This window comes from Nicotiana tabacum, chromosome 7, assembly GCF_000715075.1.
Source record: "Nicotiana tabacum cultivar K326 chromosome 7, ASM71507v2, whole genome shotgun sequence".
Taxonomy (NCBI): domain Eukaryota; kingdom Viridiplantae; phylum Streptophyta; class Magnoliopsida; order Solanales; family Solanaceae; genus Nicotiana; species Nicotiana tabacum.
The window spans coordinates 163665261-163685174 of NC_134086.1; the positions used below are offsets into that span (position 1 = coordinate 163665261).

A 19914-nucleotide genomic window follows, 5' to 3' on the forward strand; every position below is an offset into this window, starting at 1 on the left:
ACTGAAGTTTTTACAAATGAACTAAATAACTTCAATATCTTCTGCTGAAGCTTTTGAAAAAGCTTATCCAGGGCAAAAAAACTTCAACTTATTTAGTGCTGAAGTTTTTACAAATGAACTAAATAACTTCAGCATCTTCTGCTGAAGTTTTTGAAAAAGCTTTACGACAAAACTAATGAATCCAGGACAAAAAAAACTTCAACTATTTTAGTCCTGAAGTTTTTACAAATGAACTAAATAACTTCAGCATCTTATCCAGGTTAAAAAAAACTTCAGCACTGGCTTTGCTACTTCAGGCCCGTCTACTAGAATGCTGAAGTTTTGCGTGATTGTCTTTGCTACTTCAGCCCCGTATGCTGAAGTTACGCGAAAAAATAGGTACGCTTGTAATTTTTTTTTGCAAAGCGGGCGCAAGTTAAAACGTGACCCAAAAAGCGGGTATAGATGCAAATCCCCCAAAATTTAACCAAGAACTTATAATATATGATTATCGATTTTAAAACACAAGAAAATCATTAAAATACAACTTATCTAGAGCCCGTTTGGATGGGTTTGTTGTAAGTGACTGTGAGCACGTGATTTTTGCCCTATATGAATTACTCCCATAAATTCAAAACAAAATAATTTTTGTTAGTGTTTGCAATTTTGTGGATTTTCGTGGCATTTTCTGTTAATTATTTGCATTTTGGTTGTGCATTTTAATTAGTGAAAAATACAAAAAGAATATGTTGTATTTGCATTTAGGATTTAATTCTACATTTTAGGATTAATTAACAAATTAGTTGTTTTATAAAAATTGGAAAAAATCACAAAAAAATAGTTTATTTTGCGCTTTTTAATTTTAATCTCTATTTTCGGTATTTTTTCCTTGAATTTGGTTTATAATTAGTTGTAGTAATTATTATTTAGAGTTAGTTAATTTAGTTTGATAGGAATATTTGGTTTGGTATTTAGTTTAGGTTTTATTTTTAATTTTTTATTTAATTTTGGAAAAAAAAAAATTGAAATTGAAAAAAAGAGAAAAGGGTTGTGAATTGGGCTTATCAATTGAATTTCTCCCCCAGGCCCAAACATTTCCCCCGAAACCCAGCCCAAAACCTGCCCCTAATGCCCGGTCCCCCCCCAAACCTAAACGACGTCGTTCCGTGAAAGAAAGATATGGGCCGTCGAGTTGTTCTAATCCAACGACGGGGAAGTGGGGAGGGCTTAATATTTAAGTGTCTTAATCTCACTACCCCCCAAACCCCGTCTCTCATCTCCCTCACTCCTCTCACAGACCACCCTAAGAAACCCTAGCGCCGCCCTCATATTCTCGCCGCTTTAGCCCGGTGGCGCCACCTCTGTTCACCGCCAGAATAACACCCCATGACCACCAAGCCCCCTCATTCCAAATCCTTGATTGGTTTCCCTCAAATCGTAGCTCAGCTCGTCGAATCTTGAATCTAGTTCAAGCCCTAAAATTCCAAACCAACTCAAATTCAAGATCTCAATGGGATTTGGGTCTAGTTCAACGTTATTCATGTGTTCTTGACAAGAACACATTATTAATGTCAAACTTGACCGGGAAATTCTGAAGATTTGAAGTTCTCGCATTTCTTACGGGCCGGGTTATTTGTTTTCAACTTCTGAGTTGATTTTCATGTGAGTTTTTTACCATCTTCCTATGTTCCTTTTGTGCGTGTTTTGATTTTTATTTCTCTTTTCTTATTTGTTTCTCCGATATTCCAGTTCTTTTGCATGTTTTTCGTCTTAAGTTAATTAGTGTTTCCGAACTTGAAGATTAGTTTAATTGGTTTGCCCGTGCTACTTGGTCCCCTGAAGTTGTTAGGACAAAGAGTCTGTGACTTGGTTTAGTCCCCTTCCCCCTTGTATTGTTTTTTTCCTCTCTTTCTTCGAGTTCTTCTGTGAAACCTCGAGTAAAATTGGGCTCAAAAGAAAAGGTCTAGCCCATGATTGGTAGACTCAAACACACGAACCTGGGTCAACTTGGCCCATGTTTTGGCCAGGTTGTCTGAAGTAAAAACAGGATGCTTAGGTGGTAAATTGGGGAATATAGGTAGGAGAATCTTATATAACTGAACTAGGAAGCTTCCTAGAAGCTGGGGTGAGGGGTATTTTGAAATTTTGAGGTTTACACTAGGGATTTCTAAGCTAAAATGAAAATTTCAGAAGGTTTTAAGTGCAACTTTGAACTCTTTGAGGCTGCCCTAGTGCCTTACCTATAAAGGCATCCTAACTTGACACTAAAAAAAAATATAGATAGAAAAATACAGAAAATCAGAGTTGATTGAAAATCAAAGAAAACATTGTTCCATTGAATTCCCAGCTTTGGTCTTTGAAATTTTTCAAATACTAAAACATTTTCTGACTCTCTGAGATAAAAATAGTTTAAATCTGGTTTTTGAAAGTTCTGGGTTGAGTTCTGTTGCCTGGTTACTGTTCCATTGGATTGTAAATCAATTTTTCTGGTTTCATTTGCTGAAATTGGGCTGTGTTGTTGCTGCTGTCGATTTTTGCTGTTTTTGTTCTAATTTCAACTGAGTTTCTTCTTTTGTTTTGCTGCTTGTTACCAGGTATCTTCCAAACCATTGTCAACAAGTGATTAGGAACATGTACTTCGAGCTGAAGCCTGACTAAATACAAGTTGTTGAATTTCCTTTCATTGGCTTCTTCTGTGTCTTTAAATGTTCTGCAATAGACTCTGTATTATGCATGGTAGCTCGATTATCTTATGGCATTGGTATGCTGTAAAAATGAACCTGTGCTCTTTAAGAGTTTGGGGTGTTGATTTTTCTTCTTCTTTTGATTCAAGTGAATGGTGCAAATTTCCTAAATTTCGTTACTATCAATATTGAGGAAGAGTTAAATGAGTTTAAGTTCAAGTTTGTTTGCGAATTTAGCTTAGAATTGAATTCAAACATGAATATTTGGGTAGCTGAAGTCGAGCATGTGTTTTTAGTAGCCTTTGAAACTGCTTTGTGTCCCAATTACTGTGTAGGGATGAGGGTTAACAGGTTTATTGTTGTTGCAAATGGTAGTTTGTTGATTGGAATAGACTCGATATCCAGTATTGATCTTCAGCCTTGATTTTACAAGATTTGAGTTCACTAAGCCTTGGATTCTGGGCTATGTGCAAAGAAGAACAGTGTGTCAATGCTATCTGGGCTTATGTTTTGAGCCCAGCAACATGTTTAATTGTTGTTGCTGGATTCATTTTTCCACAACAGACTTGGCCTGAATTGCGAGAAATTAGCGTCCAGAATTCTGTCTAATCAGTTCATGTCCATATAGTTAAAATCCAAGAGTAAGAAAAAATGTTACTTCAAGCTTTGTTTCAGATAGTTTCGATTGATTTGGGATTAATTAACTTTTGTACCAAATTGTTTGTTCCCCATGATTGGGCCTAACGTTAGCCCAATTGAATGAAAGGTTCCAAATAACTTAGACTGCCCTTTTCGCCCGTCTATTCTCTGGGGCGGGATTCGATATGTGAGCCCGATTTTCTTCGTAGTGGCATTTGCGCAAACAAAGGTTCCGAATTATATTTTGTTGAAGTTAATTAAGCTCTCCTTGATTTGAGGCGTGCCATATTAGATGATGTAAATAGTTTATGGCCCTCATGAGTGAGTTTAGAAACCTTTTGGGGTTAGAATAAATCGGGGTGTGCCATACCAAACAAAATCTCAAAATATGTGGCCCTCGCTTAATTAACTTTAATCCTCTAGAAATCGAGGCATGCCATTTAGCAAACTTTTCATGGCCCTCGCAAAGTTGCAAACGCGTAGTCGCTTTAGGAGCGTTATTCTAATAATTAATTTCCTAAACTCGGATGCGCATTTATGTGACTCAAATCCAAATCTTAAAACGTTGACTAAAATGTGTTTAGGATTGCGGGTGCATTTCATGTGACGCGATCCAAAGGCACGTTTTAAACGACGTTCAATCTTCTTTAAAATTAATTAAAAGCGGTTAAAAGCTAAAATGCACATAGGTCTAAAAGTGTTTTTAAAATCAAATAATTGAGCCAAAAATAACAGTTGAGCGACCGTGCTAGAACCACAGAACTCGGGAATGCCTAACACCTTCTCCCAGGTTAACATAATTCCTTACTCGGATTTCTGGTTCGCGGACTGTTAAACAGAGTCAATCCTTTCCTCGATTCGGGATTTGAACCGGTGACTTGGGACACCATAAAATTATCCCAAGTGGTGACTCTGAATAAACAAAAGTACTCCCGTTTCGATTGTCACTTTAAATTGGAAAAACTCCCTTATACCCCTTTCGCGGGGTGTAGGTAAAAAAAAGGAGGTGTGACAGTGACTTTTAAGCCAAAAGTCATAAGTTAGGAATTCTAACTTTTGACTATTTTTGTCATTTTAGCTTAAAAATAAGTGCTTAAAAGCACTTTTTACTTTATCCAAATACTATAAAATGGATTAAAAGCCATTTAGGCTTAAAAGCACTTAAAGCAAGTCAATCCAAACGGGCTCCTAATTTGATAACATTATCATCAAAAGGGCAGTCTGGTGCACTAAGCTCCCGCTATGCGCGAGATCCAGAAAAGGGCTAGACCACAAGGGTTTATTTTACGTAGTCTTACCCTGCATTTTTGAAGAGGCTGTTTTCACGTCTCGAATACGTGACCTCCTGATCACATGCCAGTAACTTTACCAGTCAGGCCAATGCTCCTCTTCAATAATATTTTCATTAATCTTAAATAATTATTTTTTATAAAAAAAACATTTTTGAAGTAGCAGGAGAAGGAGGAAGAAGCAATGTATACTTTGCCAAAACGGACAAACTTTAAATAACTTTTATAGATGGATATATTTTAAATAGGAGTGTTAAAACTAAAAGCGATGCCACTTCTATAAAGAATTTTTACATTCCTATGCGCTATATGAAATTATATTACCCTCCCTACTCAAGTTTTATTATAATTATATTTTATATACTCAATTACCATTTATGTACATTTTAAGTGAATTAATGATAATATTTAGTGTCCTAAAATTATTCTAACATATCTTCCACTTCCCCACATTTCTCTTTCCATATCCCACCCCTACCACGTATCTTGCACAAGAGAGCAGCAATTCCACCATTGACAACCATTAAAAAAATTTGAAGCTTTGAATTCGAATTTGAGTTTTCAAAAAACATTGTTTGTTTGGATTAGATGTTGTTGCAAAGAATTGAGAATTCTCTCTACGTCTCTCTCTATGTCTCAATCCCAAATTTCAGTAATGTAAAGCAAAGGAAAAGAGAGCAGCAATTCCACCATTGACAACCATTAAAAAGCTTTGAAACTTTGAATTCGAATTTGGATTTTCAAAAATCATTATTTGTTTGGATTTGGTGTTGTTGCAAATAATTGGGAATATGGTTTGTAGTTTATATCTCAATTTTGAGGAGATTTGGTGAAGATTAGACTTGGTTTTGGCTGAATTTCAGATTAAAACTCGATGATGAAGAAGAAGAAGAAGAAGAAGAAGAAGAAGAAGAAGACATGACATACATTATACTGCAGAAATTGTAGTAAAACTGTAGAAAAATAATATTCTGTTGTTTATATATTTTTCTTTTATCTATTTAACTATTGTATGAAAGTTGAACAATATTGTATAAAAATTATATTTAAGTTGTATGATATTATAGTTGTATATAACTTAGTAGAAATAATGTATGAAAATTGTAGATAAGTTGTATAATATATAATTAGTTGTATAACATTTATTTTTACTATGTATAAATCAGATACAAAATATACAAAAGACATATTGTATAAAATTTGTATTTAAGTTGTATTTAACTGAGTAGAAATAATGTGTGAAAGTTGTAGATATATTGTATAATATGTAATTAGTTGTATGAAATTTATTTTTACTATGTATAAATTAGATATAAAATATACAAAAGACATATTGTATAAAATTTATATAAAAAATTATATTTAAGTGGTATTATATTGTAGTTGTATATAACTGGGAGGTGAGAGAGGCTTTGGCAAAGGTATCTTCGTCGCATGTTATCAGGAATGAAGAATAATACCACTAGTTCCTATAGAGTTGGCAAACGTTAAAATTCCAGCTTTAGGGATTCCTGCGACTTTCTCACGCCTTTGAATGCAACAGGTGAACCAGTTGCCCATACCCACAAAATTTTAATCAAAATGTGAACAAAATTGGCTCTTTGTCCTCTATATCTACTCCAGATCTAAAGTAAGAAATATATATTAAAGTTTTATTTTATTAGTTAGCATTTTGATTGTACCAATCTCAAACCAAGTTAAGAAGCTTAGTTTATCGTAGGAACTTAATATAAATTAAATTTTGGACTAACTAATTAAGGATTTAATATTTTATGCTACTGCATCATTGTTTTATTGTGAATAACCACTCTAACCTGAAAGTGACGCCTATCATCATTAACTGTTTAAAAAAGAGTTAGTGTGCCAAGATAGAGTTTAAAATACTTGTTGATGGGTATCTTGTCGATTTCTTAGTGGATTGCTGCTAAAAAGAGTTTATTTGCATATGTTTGGTATTGTATGGAAGTATCTGACTTTTAATTTGAATTGTAGGAATTCGAGAAAATGAAGGAGAAAGACAAAATCTGGAGAGAAGAGAGGAGAGAGGAGAAAAAAAAAGAAAAAGGGTGTAACTAAATTTTTTAATTGAAGGCACTAATAATGGATTAGGTGCCTTTTAAGGTGGAATGTATATATTTTGTAAACAAAACTTGTGTAGGTAGGATAATTTACTAAACATGAACATTTAGGGTAATAAAGTTTCCAATAGTGTATAGGAATGAAAAAATCTCTTTCTATAACATACTAGATCGGTTATGGCTCGTGCAAGCATGGGCCTAGCATTTATAATTTGAAATACTTAATTTTTTGGTACTTTGGATAATTATTTTGTGATAACTAATAGGGGAAATTATTAGTTATGTCATCCCATAAGTAGAGCTGTCAAAACGGGCTAGCCCAACCCAAGCTTCGCGGGCTTTTAAATTTGGTGGGCTAGTGCGGGTTGGCCCTCAATCTATATGGGCCTTAAAATGGTCAGCCCAGCCCAACCCTAAGTGGGTCGCGGGCTAGGGCAGGCCAGCCCTTCAATTTTTAGGAAAAAATATTTCTTCAAATTTTTAAATATTTTTTCGTGACATAATCTCTTAATCATATGAACGACTTCTGTTTATTTAGAGTACTTGATATTTGACAAGGAATCTCGTAATTGAAATGCAAATTCTCTTTATCGCTATCTCTTCTTTTTCTAACGTTACATGAATATTTTTTTAGTATTTTTCTTTCGCTTTTCTTAGGTTCACGAATTACTTCAATAAGTTTATATGTTATGGTTTTATACTTTAGGTTAAACATTATTTATTGATTTCATCATTATAGTCCATAAATTTTTTAAATTTCATGAAATTTGCTAGTGTTGTCAATTTTCTTTGGGTATTAAAACTTGACCTTTTACTATACTGAAGAGTAATTTAATAATTAATAATATATTAAATTAACCAAACTGATCATTGGCCACTTAAAGTAATATTTTCTTTTGAAAAAAATATTATTAGCCACTTAAAACTTTCTTAGTTCGTTGTTAATTAAGCAAAAGAAAAACTAATCTTGTCATACTACATGCATATCAAAAATATAAATTTTAGTTGATATGGAAGGATAAATGAGCAATCTAAGTTTGAAAAATAGATATTATAGTTAATATTTGTTTTAGTTTTAATTTTTTTAAATATTTAAATTTGAATTTAATCAATTTTGGGCCTATAGGCCAGCCCAGGCCCAGCCTAGATCAAGCCTCAAGGGCTAACATGCTGATTTGGGTCGGGCTTATAAGCCTCACTTTTAAATGGGCTAAAAAATCCCAACCCAGGCTGGGTTGGGCTAGCCTCACGAGCCAAGCCCATTTTGACGGCTCTACTCATAAGTAAGTTAGTATAAAAATTAATCAATTCATATAATATTATCAATATTAGCCAACTAGTTGTTTGTAGCAAAAAAAAGTTCAAATTTTTATTTTCTTTTGAGTGGGTATTGTTGGAATATATGGATACATCAAAGGAGTTTAAATCTCAGTTTTGGGATGATTTGGTAGAGTTTTTAGGTGGTTTGAATTGGAAATTCAAAGTAGAAGATGAACATAGAAAAAGATAATATGTGTATCACATATATATCATATGTGTATCACATGTGATACATGCTCGCTACATGTGTTGCAGAAGAATTTTTTGAACTCGATTTATAACTATAAATTCTGATACCAAATCACCTCCAATCTTCCTCAAATTTTGTATATTGACTCATCTATAAGTTTTCAATGAATTTCAACCATACCCATTGAAAAATGTCCTATTTTACTTAGATTTTTGGAATCTTGTATATATATTTTTGTGCATTTCATCACCTTATTTACTACCTCATCCATGAAATTTCATTTCCGTCTTATATCTAATGTTGATTCCATCACCTTGTTTGTTACCTTATCCATGAAATTTCCTTTTCGTGTTGCATCTAATATTGCTGATCATGCTTAAAATTATGGAAGGAGATATTTGCGTGTGATTCTTGGAGAGAAATAATTTTTATTTATTTAAATTTTTAATTTTTGTATGTGCTTGGTTAATTTTGATAAATCTGTGACTAATAGTTAAAAGTTGATAAGTAAGAACTTATTTGGGACATTTCCGTAAGATTCCCCATATAATACAACATGGTCAAACATAAGTGGTAAGACATACATATGTAAATAGGGTTGTGCATACTTTGGTAAATATCGAATTACCATACCGAAATCGAAAATTTTGGTATTCGATATAGTATTTAGTTTAAGTTTTAAAAAAATTGGTATTAGGTATGGTATTCGGTATTTTACCGAAATATTGATATCGTACTGAAATATATATTATATTTACACAATACATATTTTATTAATTATAACATAAATATAAGAAATCTAAAATTTTACTCTCCTTTATTTTCTAAGTTCATCAATTAACTCTAAGTAAGTAACAAAACATTTATCTAAATTTTCTCTCTCTAGGTTGGTATTTGCTAGTTTTGGACAAAAACTTTTGTCAATAAACATTTTAATTTTGTACTTTTGAGTACTTTAATTAAGAATATTATCGTCTATGACTCTAAGCACTAGTTAGTATTCAAATAGAATAAATTGAAGTTACCGAACCGAAAGGAGAAAATTCGAATCATACCGAATTTAATTAGGTACGGTATTGGTATAGCATTTTACGAAATCGAATACCAAAAATATCGAACCGAAATATCTAAATACCGTACCGTACCGACCGAGGAACACCCTATATGTTTATCATCCTTGCTGGGCTTCTTGATTTCTTCTGGCCCAGCCCAACCCCAATGTCATATAAGCCACGTGCTCCATTAAAAGATCGTTCCCCCTTGCTTACCAACTGCCGCATGGAATCGAGCGGTAGACTGGATTCTTTAACGGGGAAAAGACAGTGCAATACGCAGGAACATGACGCAATTAGTTATCGCCGACGTCATGATTACATACTATCCTACGCCAGGGGTGCGCCATGTTCTCACGAACTCAAGAAGGAATTCAATTCTCCACAACTCCACATTCCCCAACAAACTAGCTTCAGAAAGAAAATAAAAATGCCTAGTTTTATCGTCATTGCTGGCGCATGATAGCCTTCAACCGCTGTATAAAAGGCCCTTTCAAATAAATCGCTTATTCAGTGTCAGTCTGTTAACAGCTTCACCGCTTCGCGAAAACCTTCACTTTCAGACTTCCAAATTCTGTAAAGTAAGTTAATTTTTGAGTTGCATAGCAGAATTTTGAAAGATTCTTAGATTGCGTATTCGTTCAATTTATGCAATCTAAAAGTTTAAATTAAGTGATTGTTTAGTGATTTTAATAGTTTTGAATCAACTGCCTTTTGTTAGAATGGGGGAGAAGAGAGTGTTGTTGCCGGCGAGTGAAGTTGATATGACGGCTGTCAAGTATACGCCTCAAAGAATTCAAGGTTCTCCTTCCGTAAATCCTACTTGATTAATTTACTTTTTTAAACAGAAAATCAACAGTTAGATATTCCGAAATACACACACACACACAAACCATAAGTTGAAATTCTCCTCATATCAAAATGGCTGAAGAATAAATTTTAAATTGTTTGTTAAAGTTCATTCTGGGACAGAGGGGGACGGGTACTTGTTATCACAAATCTCGGTATTGTTATTGCAAGTTTTTCACTTACTGGTGATGAAAAATCATCCTGTGAATTTGCACGCTATGGACTTGCAGGTCCACATCTGACTGGATTTTGGTTGAAGCTATTTGTATTGTTGGCTGAAGCACCGATTATTGGTTCAATTATCATGATTCTCTTGAAGAACAAGAACCGAAAAACGGAGGTATGATTCTTAATGTATCCAGTTTTATTTTCTTTTTTCTGTTGTGAAAATTCATGTCAAGTGATGTCATATTCTAGATAGCTAAAAAGGTCAAGTTTTCATGATTGACAGATGCTGAAGAATACTGTCATACCAGAGGATCCCATGTTTAAACCTGAGTTTCCTCCTCAAGGTTAGTTCCCTTTATCATTCTTTTTTCAGTAATTTTGAAACTTTTTCTCTCTACATTGTCTACACTCCTGTTCATCTTCTCAAAAGTGTGAATTTTTGCACCCTCATCTATCCTTGGCTTACGAGTGGACCATCATAATGATCTGCTTGATTTGGTCAACATGCTTATTTAAATAGGCTTATCTTTTGTTCTGGGACCTTTTGTTTTTCTTCCTTGTAAGAGACGTCTATTTGGAAGAGGGGTGGAGGAGAGGCGGGTTGATAATATTTGGTGGTAGGCGTTTCTCTCTGGAGTAACGAAGAAGATAACAGGACAAAAGCATATAATTGGGTCCTACACTAGAATTTTTGTTTTTGATAAAACCAATGCCACTTGGAGTCACCTATCCATTTTGTATGGCTTGTGAATTAGAGTCAGAACCTGCTGTTGTTTGCCTGGAAGAAGATGGAAAACCTGAAGAACGCGTTGAGTTAGCCTTGCAGTGTCTTCCAGATTACAATCCAGGCTGTATTCAGATTGCTGATTCAAGTGCACCATTCCGCTATTGGAAGATCCGTGATTATGCATATGCTTACAGGTCGAAGCTTACAACTCCATCTCAGGTAAGTCACTGTTTTCCCTGTTTTCAGTATAGATGTATTATTAGGATAAGATTATATTTACATTTGTGTCATAGGTAGCAGAGCACTTCATCTCAGCTATAGAAGAGTTTAACAATAAGAATCCACTGGCACCGCTACTGATTTCTTATGATCCTGGTGAAGTCAGAAGCCAAGCTGCTGCTTCCACACAAAGATTTAAAGAAGGTATTCATGTCATTGTATTTCAAAAACATGTCATGCGAGCTATCTACATTTGACTTTATTCAACTCCATTTCTTAGCTGTTGTGTTTGTGCAGGAAGTGAATTATCAATCCTGGATGGTATCTTTATGGCTGTTAAGGATGACATAGATTGCTGTCCCCATCCATCAAAAGGTATGTACTCTAGCTCTAGTCACCAAAGCATAGTTCTTTGCCAGATCTAGTTGCATACTTAATGATAAACAGGTGGAACAACTTGGTTTCACGAGGTTCATGAAGTGAAGAAGGATGCTGTCTGCGTCTCAAGATTACGAAGTTGTGGTGCAGTTTTGGTTGGGAAGACAAATATGCATGAATTGGGCCTTGGAACAACTGGAAATAATGCAAACTTTGGGTGAGTTTAACTTACAAGCCGTAAACAATAGACAAGAAATGCTCGCAGTTCATACCAAGTAAACCGTGATACTAAAGCTCGCTAAAAATTTAATTAACTTAAGTCACACATTTGTCAATATTAAATTAAGTAGCAAATCTGGGGAAAATTTTCCATGAAGAGCAACCCTAAAGATTCCATAGAACTGTTTCCTTTTGAATTGTGTTGACTTAATTATTGTTATGCAGGTGATCTCTGCTAATATTACACTATTTACTTTCCACTCTGTTTAGGAATGTTTTTTCTTTTGTTGTAAACAACAGTATGGATGAGTGGATTTGTTTATATGACAGGACAACAAGAAATCCACATGCTCCAGATAGGTACACGGGCGGGTCTTCCTCAGGTTCTGCAGCTATTGTAGCTTCTGGATTGTGTTCTGCTGCACTGGGAACAGATGGAGGAGGTTGTCTATGATACCATGTAGCTCAGGAATCATCTTATGAAATCTTTGTATGTTATGTTAGCTAAAGTTCATTTTTCATGTAAAAGGACAGGTTCAATTCGGATTCCTTCTTCCCTTTGTGGTGTGGTGGGATTGAAGACAACATATGGAAGGACTGACATGAAAGGGTGAGCTCCTATTATGTCGGAGTTCTAAATTTATACAGCTGCATTCTGACTATTAGCAGGTCATCCCCTGAAGATCATCTTACAGTGAAGCCATGAAAGGGGGGTTAGGGTTGGGTGGCTATTAATTTCCTTTCTATCTTATCTTCCCTGTTTCTATGCTCGTATATCGTGCACATCCAATCTAAGAATCATACTGTAACACCATGAAGTGAACCCTGAAATATACCTTCCATCATCTAATATCTTCGTGTACTTTTATGCTTATGCACGTCTCTTCTTTCAGTTTCTTGGTTCATAGATGAACACACAAGTAACTATGTATTTCTAGGTCGAGGTTCATTGTTCTGTGTGACAAAGGACAGAGTTTGAATCGTTAGTGTTGGTCTCCCCTTTTGGGGTTCTGCAAGTTGTGCATTCCAGTCTAAGCTGTTCTGAGTCACCATAAGTATAAACAATGCTTACCAAGGTATATAGTAAAAAACAAATTGTGCTTTCATGGATAAGCTTCTGTTCCAACCTATTAAACCGGAATGAGTATATTTAGAAATAGTTTACTTTGTTAACGGACATAAACCAAAATTGCAGAGAATGGATAAGAGGAAGTCATTATCAATTTTTCTTTTTTACTAGTAAGCTTGACATATTTAAGCATGGTGCTTGACATATTCTCTTGATTGAAAAAATTGAATTCAGGGTTATAATAGAAGTTAGGTGACTAGAGGTTCGTATTTGTCTTAGTTGAAGCTCAGAACAGGTCATACTACTGAGTTGGTGAATAAAATGTTCATGCCATCATAAATTTTCATGGTAAAATGCTCGTCAGCTCCACATAGATTAAGAGATGTTTTCCCTATATAGGTAAATTAAAAAAAAAAGTTTTGCTGAAATTCCTTTTATGGAAAGATGAATTTTATAGTGTTTTGCCCAATTGTAGTGACCATATGTGCTAATTTATTGTTTTTTGTCTCCTTAATTGTAAATCTGCTATGTGCAGAATTGTTATTTTCTCATTACTTTGTAAGTCCTAAATAGGTCGCTTCTTAATCTCATCATTTTTTTTGTCAGATTGCTATATCGTGGTGGAACAGTGGCAATTGTTGGTTCTATCACAGCAACTGTTGAGGATGCCATACTGGTGTAAGTAATTCACGGGTTTGAATGTCCTAGAGTGTACCTAATTCTTCTAAGTGCAGTGCTAGTAGTTCTATAAATGGATGTAATGCAAGACAGCCTGGACCATCACTACTGAGGAAGAATGTACAATCACATAGCTTGTGAAAATGACTCGTCAAAGTTACTTGAGTTCATATTATATGCCCGTAAATTGCTATAATCAGCAGAAATTTTAATCGTCTTTCTCTCTCTATTTCTCCGTATATCAGCTTTATTTTGCTTAAACTACTCTTTTCAAAAATATTAGAGGGTTCTTTTCACTTTATCTTGGGGATGGGGGAGAGTGCGTTTCCTGCTCTATTTACACTTTGAGAGTTGAAAGTAGTAAATATACAAGTCTTAATCCTGCTTCCAATTATGTGAGTTCATTAATAAATCAATCAATCAACAACCCCTTAATCCCAAACTAATTGGGAGTTATGTGTGTTCATAACTTCATATGAAAGAATAGTGCGAGTTAATATAAATGGAACTGTAAAACAAAGCTTTACAAAACATTACTGATAAGTGATAATGACTAATAAAAATAAACGTTGAACTGTTTTGAGATTCCCATATTTTGTCCCCTAGTGCTTGTGCATGACGCAGCCAAACTGCTGATACTAAACTCAAATTCTTGAACGCTAGCTGCACGAAAAACTTACCCTTGATGAAATTAGTTTTATTTCTTATGACTTGCTATGTATGTTGCTCTACTTTTTGCCTTCAATGAGCTTAAGATCAACACTTCCAGAAATCTAAGTTGTGTATCTTACTACCAGGTATGCTGCAATTTTAGGATCCTCTCCTGCTGAGAGAGTTTCTTTGAAACCGGTAATTACCCAAGAATATTGCATATTCTCGTCATCATAATCTTGATATAGTATGATACATCTTTTTTTCATTTATTCCTCTATTTCCTAAAAATGTTACAGAACACAAAGTGATTTTATAGAGTTTTCTAAGCATGTTCCTCCAAAGGCATTTGATTGACCATCGGCTTTAGTTTCTCCATTATCTTAAAAACCCACAAGAAATCTCACGAGAAGAGTTGATATACAACTTCTTAGTGTTGGGAACCCTGATAGTATGTAAACCTTAAGAGAAAGGCTTCTCGAGTGATATTGGCTCGGTCTTTTCTGGCCTCTGGATGAATTCTGCAGAAAGAAATCCTGAAGTTGTGCAACTCCTGTAATAGCCTGGTCTACATGGACCACAATATTGAAGAAAGAAACTTCTAGCTGATGTAATAGGACCTAAACATCAGCTCTCAAAAGTACAACGAAATAGGATGATTTGTAACACTTCTTTTCTTGTTTAGATCATCTAGGGAGCATTGTACTTCTTATTTGGACTATTCTGGAGTCATGTTTCATTTTGACAAAGTAATTTTCACCTTATGAGTTTCAGAGCTGAGTTGTACATGTGCCTATTCCATTAAAGTCCTTTCTTTACTATGTTTCAGGCTCTCCCTTGTTTACCAAATTTAACTTCATGTGAGAGCTGGTACGCTGTAGGATCACTGCGCCTGGGGAAGTATACTGAGGTAATTGCTATTCTGGTTGAGAAGCGTCTGAAATGTAACTTTCTTGTAACAGTTCAATAGTTTCTTGACTTCCTCCTGCAGTGGTTCAATGATGTTTTCTCAACTGAAATATCTGATAAGTGTGAGGATATTCTTAATCAGCTATCGGAAAAACATGGGTGCGAAGTAAGTGTATTGCCCATCTCCAGTTCTTTGGTTCTGTCAAGGGATTGTGATTGTTCATCTGCCATCTTGCTTGCTTAGAGTTAGGGGTCTTATGAGCATCAGTTTTGTGAGTAACTATTTTCTTTCTTTCTATCTTGTTACCATTTCTATTTTTATTAAATTATTTTGCCTTTCTTCCCCTAATTTGAAGACGATAGAGGTTGTAATACCAGAGTTGCCTGAGATGCGCACTGCACATATTGTTTCTGTTGGCTCTGAAGCACTATCTGAGCTGAATCCTGACTTTGAGGATAGGTACGTCTCATTACCTTATTGAGCAGGTCTTCCATTTGCTTGAGCTCGCTTGTTTGGGCCAGTACATGACATGATAATATTATTCATATTCTTCTTAATGAACACCTTGCAGCTTTGCTTTTGTAGAATGATCTGTTTTCGACCTGATTTCCAGGAAATCAGCAAGATCAACATATGATACTCGGTTAAATCTGGCACTTTTTCGAACATATACAGCATCGGATTATGTTGCTGCTCAGTGTCTTAGGTGAGGCATAATTTATCAAATTCTGAATTTGATCTGCTTTGCAAATATAGTGGCATCTAAAAGGATATTTGAACTAAGATGTGCGTAGTTTGATCATTGTTACTTGTTTTGGAAGTCTAAGACAATGGTATTCTGTACTTTTGGTAAGCCGTTGCGTAAATAAAGAGAAAAATCTTGTCAATGACACAACATCATCCTCATCACCTTTGCCTGCTTGTATCTGGTGAGAATGAAATTAAATCTTTTGGGTGTACCTTTTTTCGATCCATAGTTTGGTTGCTACTCATAAATTTGCTCAAGAAATATTGAAATCTCTTTTATGTAACAAAGTGACAATTAGTCTTCTTCTTTTTTCCCCACTCAGTCTGGGCTTAATACTATGTGCTAAATCATCTAAATAGGTTTTATTTCTTCTCAAAAGAACATAGGTAGGATAAGAATTAAAAAAAGAAAAGCCCTACACATGTATGCGCTACAATTTTTGGTTGCTAGTGCTTGATCTTGTTTATCCTCTTGTTTCTTATACTAATGAAAGCATGCAGTCCTATAATTCTGGTATTTTATTCAACTAGCAATTAGGGTAGAAGTGCATTCGCTTCTGATATAGGCAATATGAAAAGTTTTTTAGTACTATGAGTTATTGGATATAATCTCTCTAATTATTCAGGCGAAGGTTAATGTATTACCACATGGAAATTTTCAAGAAGGTGGATATCATTGTGACACCTACTACTGGGTATGTATTCACATTCCTGTCTTTGGGTGATAGTGCATAAGTTTTTTTATCACTTTCTTGGTTAAAGCACTGCTAGTATTCATCTAAATGCCATCTGTAAAAATATTACACATCTCTTTTATGTGCATGCACCTAATCTGCAAGCGCTTATTTTAGTTTCCCCGATGTTTTTCTTTTTTTGTTATCTGGAGGAAGGATATATACTTGTGAATAGCGCTACTTCCCTCACCATTCCAATTAAATTATTGAATTTGGTCAGTGATGAAGCATGAATAAGATTTTGTTTTCACTGGAACAGCAAGAAGGTGATAGTTGGAGATTGATTACTTTGTTGATGTCAAATCTAGATCAAACCTCTAAAATGTTTTGTATACTCATAAAAGTTAATATCTTCGACCAATATACATATATGTGAAAATCAGCATGCCTGTTAATTATTTGTTGCTGCTGGAATATGAATATATGTGAAACCATCTTTAACTAACAATTGTTTTCCCAATTCTTCAGCATGACAGCACCCATAATATCACCAACTGCTCTTAAAGTTGGAGAGACCAATTTGAGCGTTTCAGGTATATATTTCGTTATGATGCACTGGTTCATGCATTTTTTGGAGAGATGCTATCAACTGCTTGGTGTCTAACTGAGTCTGAATAGATTGATCTATTAAAGCTATAGGGTGGTGGCACACACTATTTTTTTCTCTTCTGACGTGGTAAACTCCAGACCCCCAAACCTCCCCTCCCTCCCCTGGACAACAATGGTTTATCCCACTTTTCCCTTGCTGGTTCGAACTCTAAACCTTTTGGTTGAAAGTGATGTAATCTTACAACTGGAATAATTTCTCGTGTCGTTGCATGTACTGATTTAAGAAGGATGATCCTCTTTCTAAGATATTCTTAACTGTGGTACTTGTGTGAATTTTTTAAAGTATAGTTAGCTGCTAATTTCTTAAGCATTATCCTTCTTAAATCAGTTTGGATAGGAGTACTACTTTACAATCTTATGTTGGTTTTTGTTCTCACACTCTCTTCCAGGAAATCTTATGAGGTTCGTATTAGCAGGAAATCTTTTGGGCTTTCCTGCAATTTCTGTGCCTGTAAGCATAGCATCTTTCTCCTATGTACTTGAAAATTAAGACTAACTAAAGATTCCGGAAAATTAACTTGATGGGATAGAAAGTACATTGTCTGACGCATACTAAATTTCATACCCAGTCTGGATACCCTTTACATTTAAAAATTACAGTATTATCTGCTCTTAGTTTACTTGGTTTGAGGGATACCACAAATGAAAAAGTGTGTGAACCCCTATATTAAAATCAATTAAATGGTAGAAACATATCCTTAGAGATTGTTAACATCATAAAGATGAATTAACAATTAAATTCTTTTCTTTTATAGTGAAAGGACTCATGTCACAAATTCTAGTTAGAAGTTGAAACATGACATATATCAAATGGCTCTGTTTCTGGTTTTAAGGTGGCGTAGTGCAGTTCTACATAGGTAATCTTGTTTAGTGTGGAATCCTGCCAAGCAAACCTTTCTGATGTAGGACAGATTAGGAGTTACTAGCCTACACCTAGTCAATGGATGAAGAGCAAACCAATGCAGAATTTGGATTTGTTTTATGTCGTGGAAGAATGCTAATTTTAAACTGGAAATAAAAGTTGCATTCGAAGAGCTCTTACATTTAGCATTTTTCCAAAACTCAAACTGTAAACACAATTGTTGAAATTGTTCTGATGTTTTATGCTGAACCCATGGTACTTGGTAATACCTGAGGAGATTAGTTTATATTAATTCATTCACCTTGTGGAAACTACCAGACGATGCGGTGTCAATAATATCTCCCAACTGTTTCATATTTTTGTTGGAATCTTGTATGCTCAGGTTGGCTATGACAAGCAAGGACTTCCTATAGGTATGCAGCTCATTGGGCGTCCATGGTGTGAAGCATCCATTTTGCGCTTGGCGGCTGCCATAGAGGTATGGCTACCTTCCAGCAAAACGAGTCACGGACCATTTTCTTGAAACAGATGACACCATATAGACCTCAATGCCACTTGGTACGTAGATATATGTTTGGGATTGTAATAGTCGATATGTTACTTTTCAGGAAACTTGTGCAGGGCCAAAGAAGAAGCCGGTGCAGTTTTATGATATTTTGAAAGGGAACCAGTTGTGAAGTTTACGTTCTCAATTTACATATTGATGATGGCTCTCATGCATTGGTGATTTCAGAACTCACGTAACTTTTAGAAGTGGTTCATTTGCTGTAATTGTATTGATCCTACTGTATAACTTTTCTTGCCAAAAAGTCTTGCTCATATGCTAAACTAGGGGCATTCTCTCATGAGGTTCCTAGTTACATCTCCTAGTGACTGCAGAAAAGTATCCTTCCTCTAATGTGGAAATGATATTTCCAATTGACCTTAGTTTCACAGGGGAGCTGTCAAAGTTTGTACTCCTAGTCAAGCTATATCACTCTACTTTGGAAAAAGAATAGGAAACCTATTAATTGATACCTATATTAATTGATGCATATTTTTAATAGATTGGTAAAAATGATTTGAAATGAGTAATTAATACTGTGGGTATAATAAGAAAAAAGAATTATCTTCTCTTGATGTCACGACCCAAATTTACCATGTCGTGATGGCGCATAACGTGGAACTAGGCAAGCTGATTCACTTATCAAAACAACCCGACATTTCAAAACAAAGATTTTCTTTAAGCTATTTAATTAATAAAACTTCATGAGATAATTCTGAATAACAAAGTGCGGAATGAAAAGTCCGACATCAGGGCGTCACAAGTTATGAGTATCTACTAGGAACTGTCTGATACAACAAAGACTAATACAGTCTGGAAAACAAATCATAATGTCTAAAGGAAGATAGGAGGGAGAAGGGCAAGACTGCGATTGCCATGCAGCTACCTTGCCAACTCCAAAATATCCGCGACAGATGAAAATCAACGCTCGCTCTCGCTAGCACGTCCAGCAATCCCTGGATTTGCACACAAGGTGCATGGAGTAATGTGAGTATGCCAACTCAGTAAGTAAGAAAGGTAAATAAACACTGAGCAGTAGGAAACACATAAAGCTTAAATCATGAAATTTCAGTAAGTACAACATGCTTTCAAATCAGTATGTGAGTAAATTTATTCGTTTAAAAATCCAGTTTCAATAAAACTGTCTAAAACATCTTTCAACAATTTTTCCAACAAAATGATGAAACAGTGAGTAAAAATGATGAAAACATAAATAGCCCCCGGGCAAAACATGAATCACGAACAACCCCTCGGGCAACATCACTCAGGGTACCCCACTCACTGGGGGTGTACAGACTCCGGAGGGGTTCCTACAGCCC

The 19914-nt window shown here is 35.1% G+C and overlaps 1 protein-coding gene across 6 annotated transcripts; it reads left to right on the forward strand.

Annotated features, from left to right (window-relative positions):
- Positions 1-9431: 9431 nt before the first annotated feature.
- On the forward strand, positions 9432-18969 carry LOC107792874 (fatty acid amide hydrolase-like). Of its 6 annotated transcripts, none has more exons than XM_016615122.2 (21): positions 9432-9812; positions 9928-10032; positions 10311-10420; positions 10532-10592; positions 11004-11194; positions 11269-11398; positions 11492-11569; positions 11642-11789; positions 12122-12234; positions 12326-12401; positions 13467-13538; positions 14336-14387; positions 15019-15099; positions 15181-15264; positions 15455-15558; positions 15713-15805; positions 16473-16541; positions 17049-17113; positions 17579-17640; positions 18434-18529; positions 18660-18969. In XM_016615122.2, the coding sequence occupies exons 2-21, from the start codon at positions 9954-9956 to the stop codon at positions 18726-18728; spliced, it is 1833 nt and encodes a 610-aa protein (XP_016470608.1). In that variant the 5' UTR covers positions 9432-9812; positions 9928-9953; the 3' UTR covers positions 18729-18969. The 6 variants fall into 6 exon arrangements, 3 of the variants coding, with proteins under 3 accessions (XP_016470608.1, XP_075074098.1, XP_075074097.1); XM_075217997.1 differs by having other exon boundaries at positions 9453-9812; positions 9916-10032; XM_075217996.1 differs by having other exon boundaries at positions 9453-9812; positions 9953-10032.
- Positions 18970-19914: the final 945 nt, after the last annotated feature.

Coding starts and splice junctions, on each gene's coding strand:
- LOC107792874 (XM_075217997.1), top strand. Junction 10,421..10,531: donor ACAAGAACCGAAAAACGGAG/GTATGATTCTTA, acceptor CATGATTGACAG/ATGCTGAAGAATACTGTCAT. Junction 11,790..12,121: donor GGAAATAATGCAAACTTTGG/GTGAGTTTAACT, acceptor TTTATATGACAG/GACAACAAGAAATCCACATG.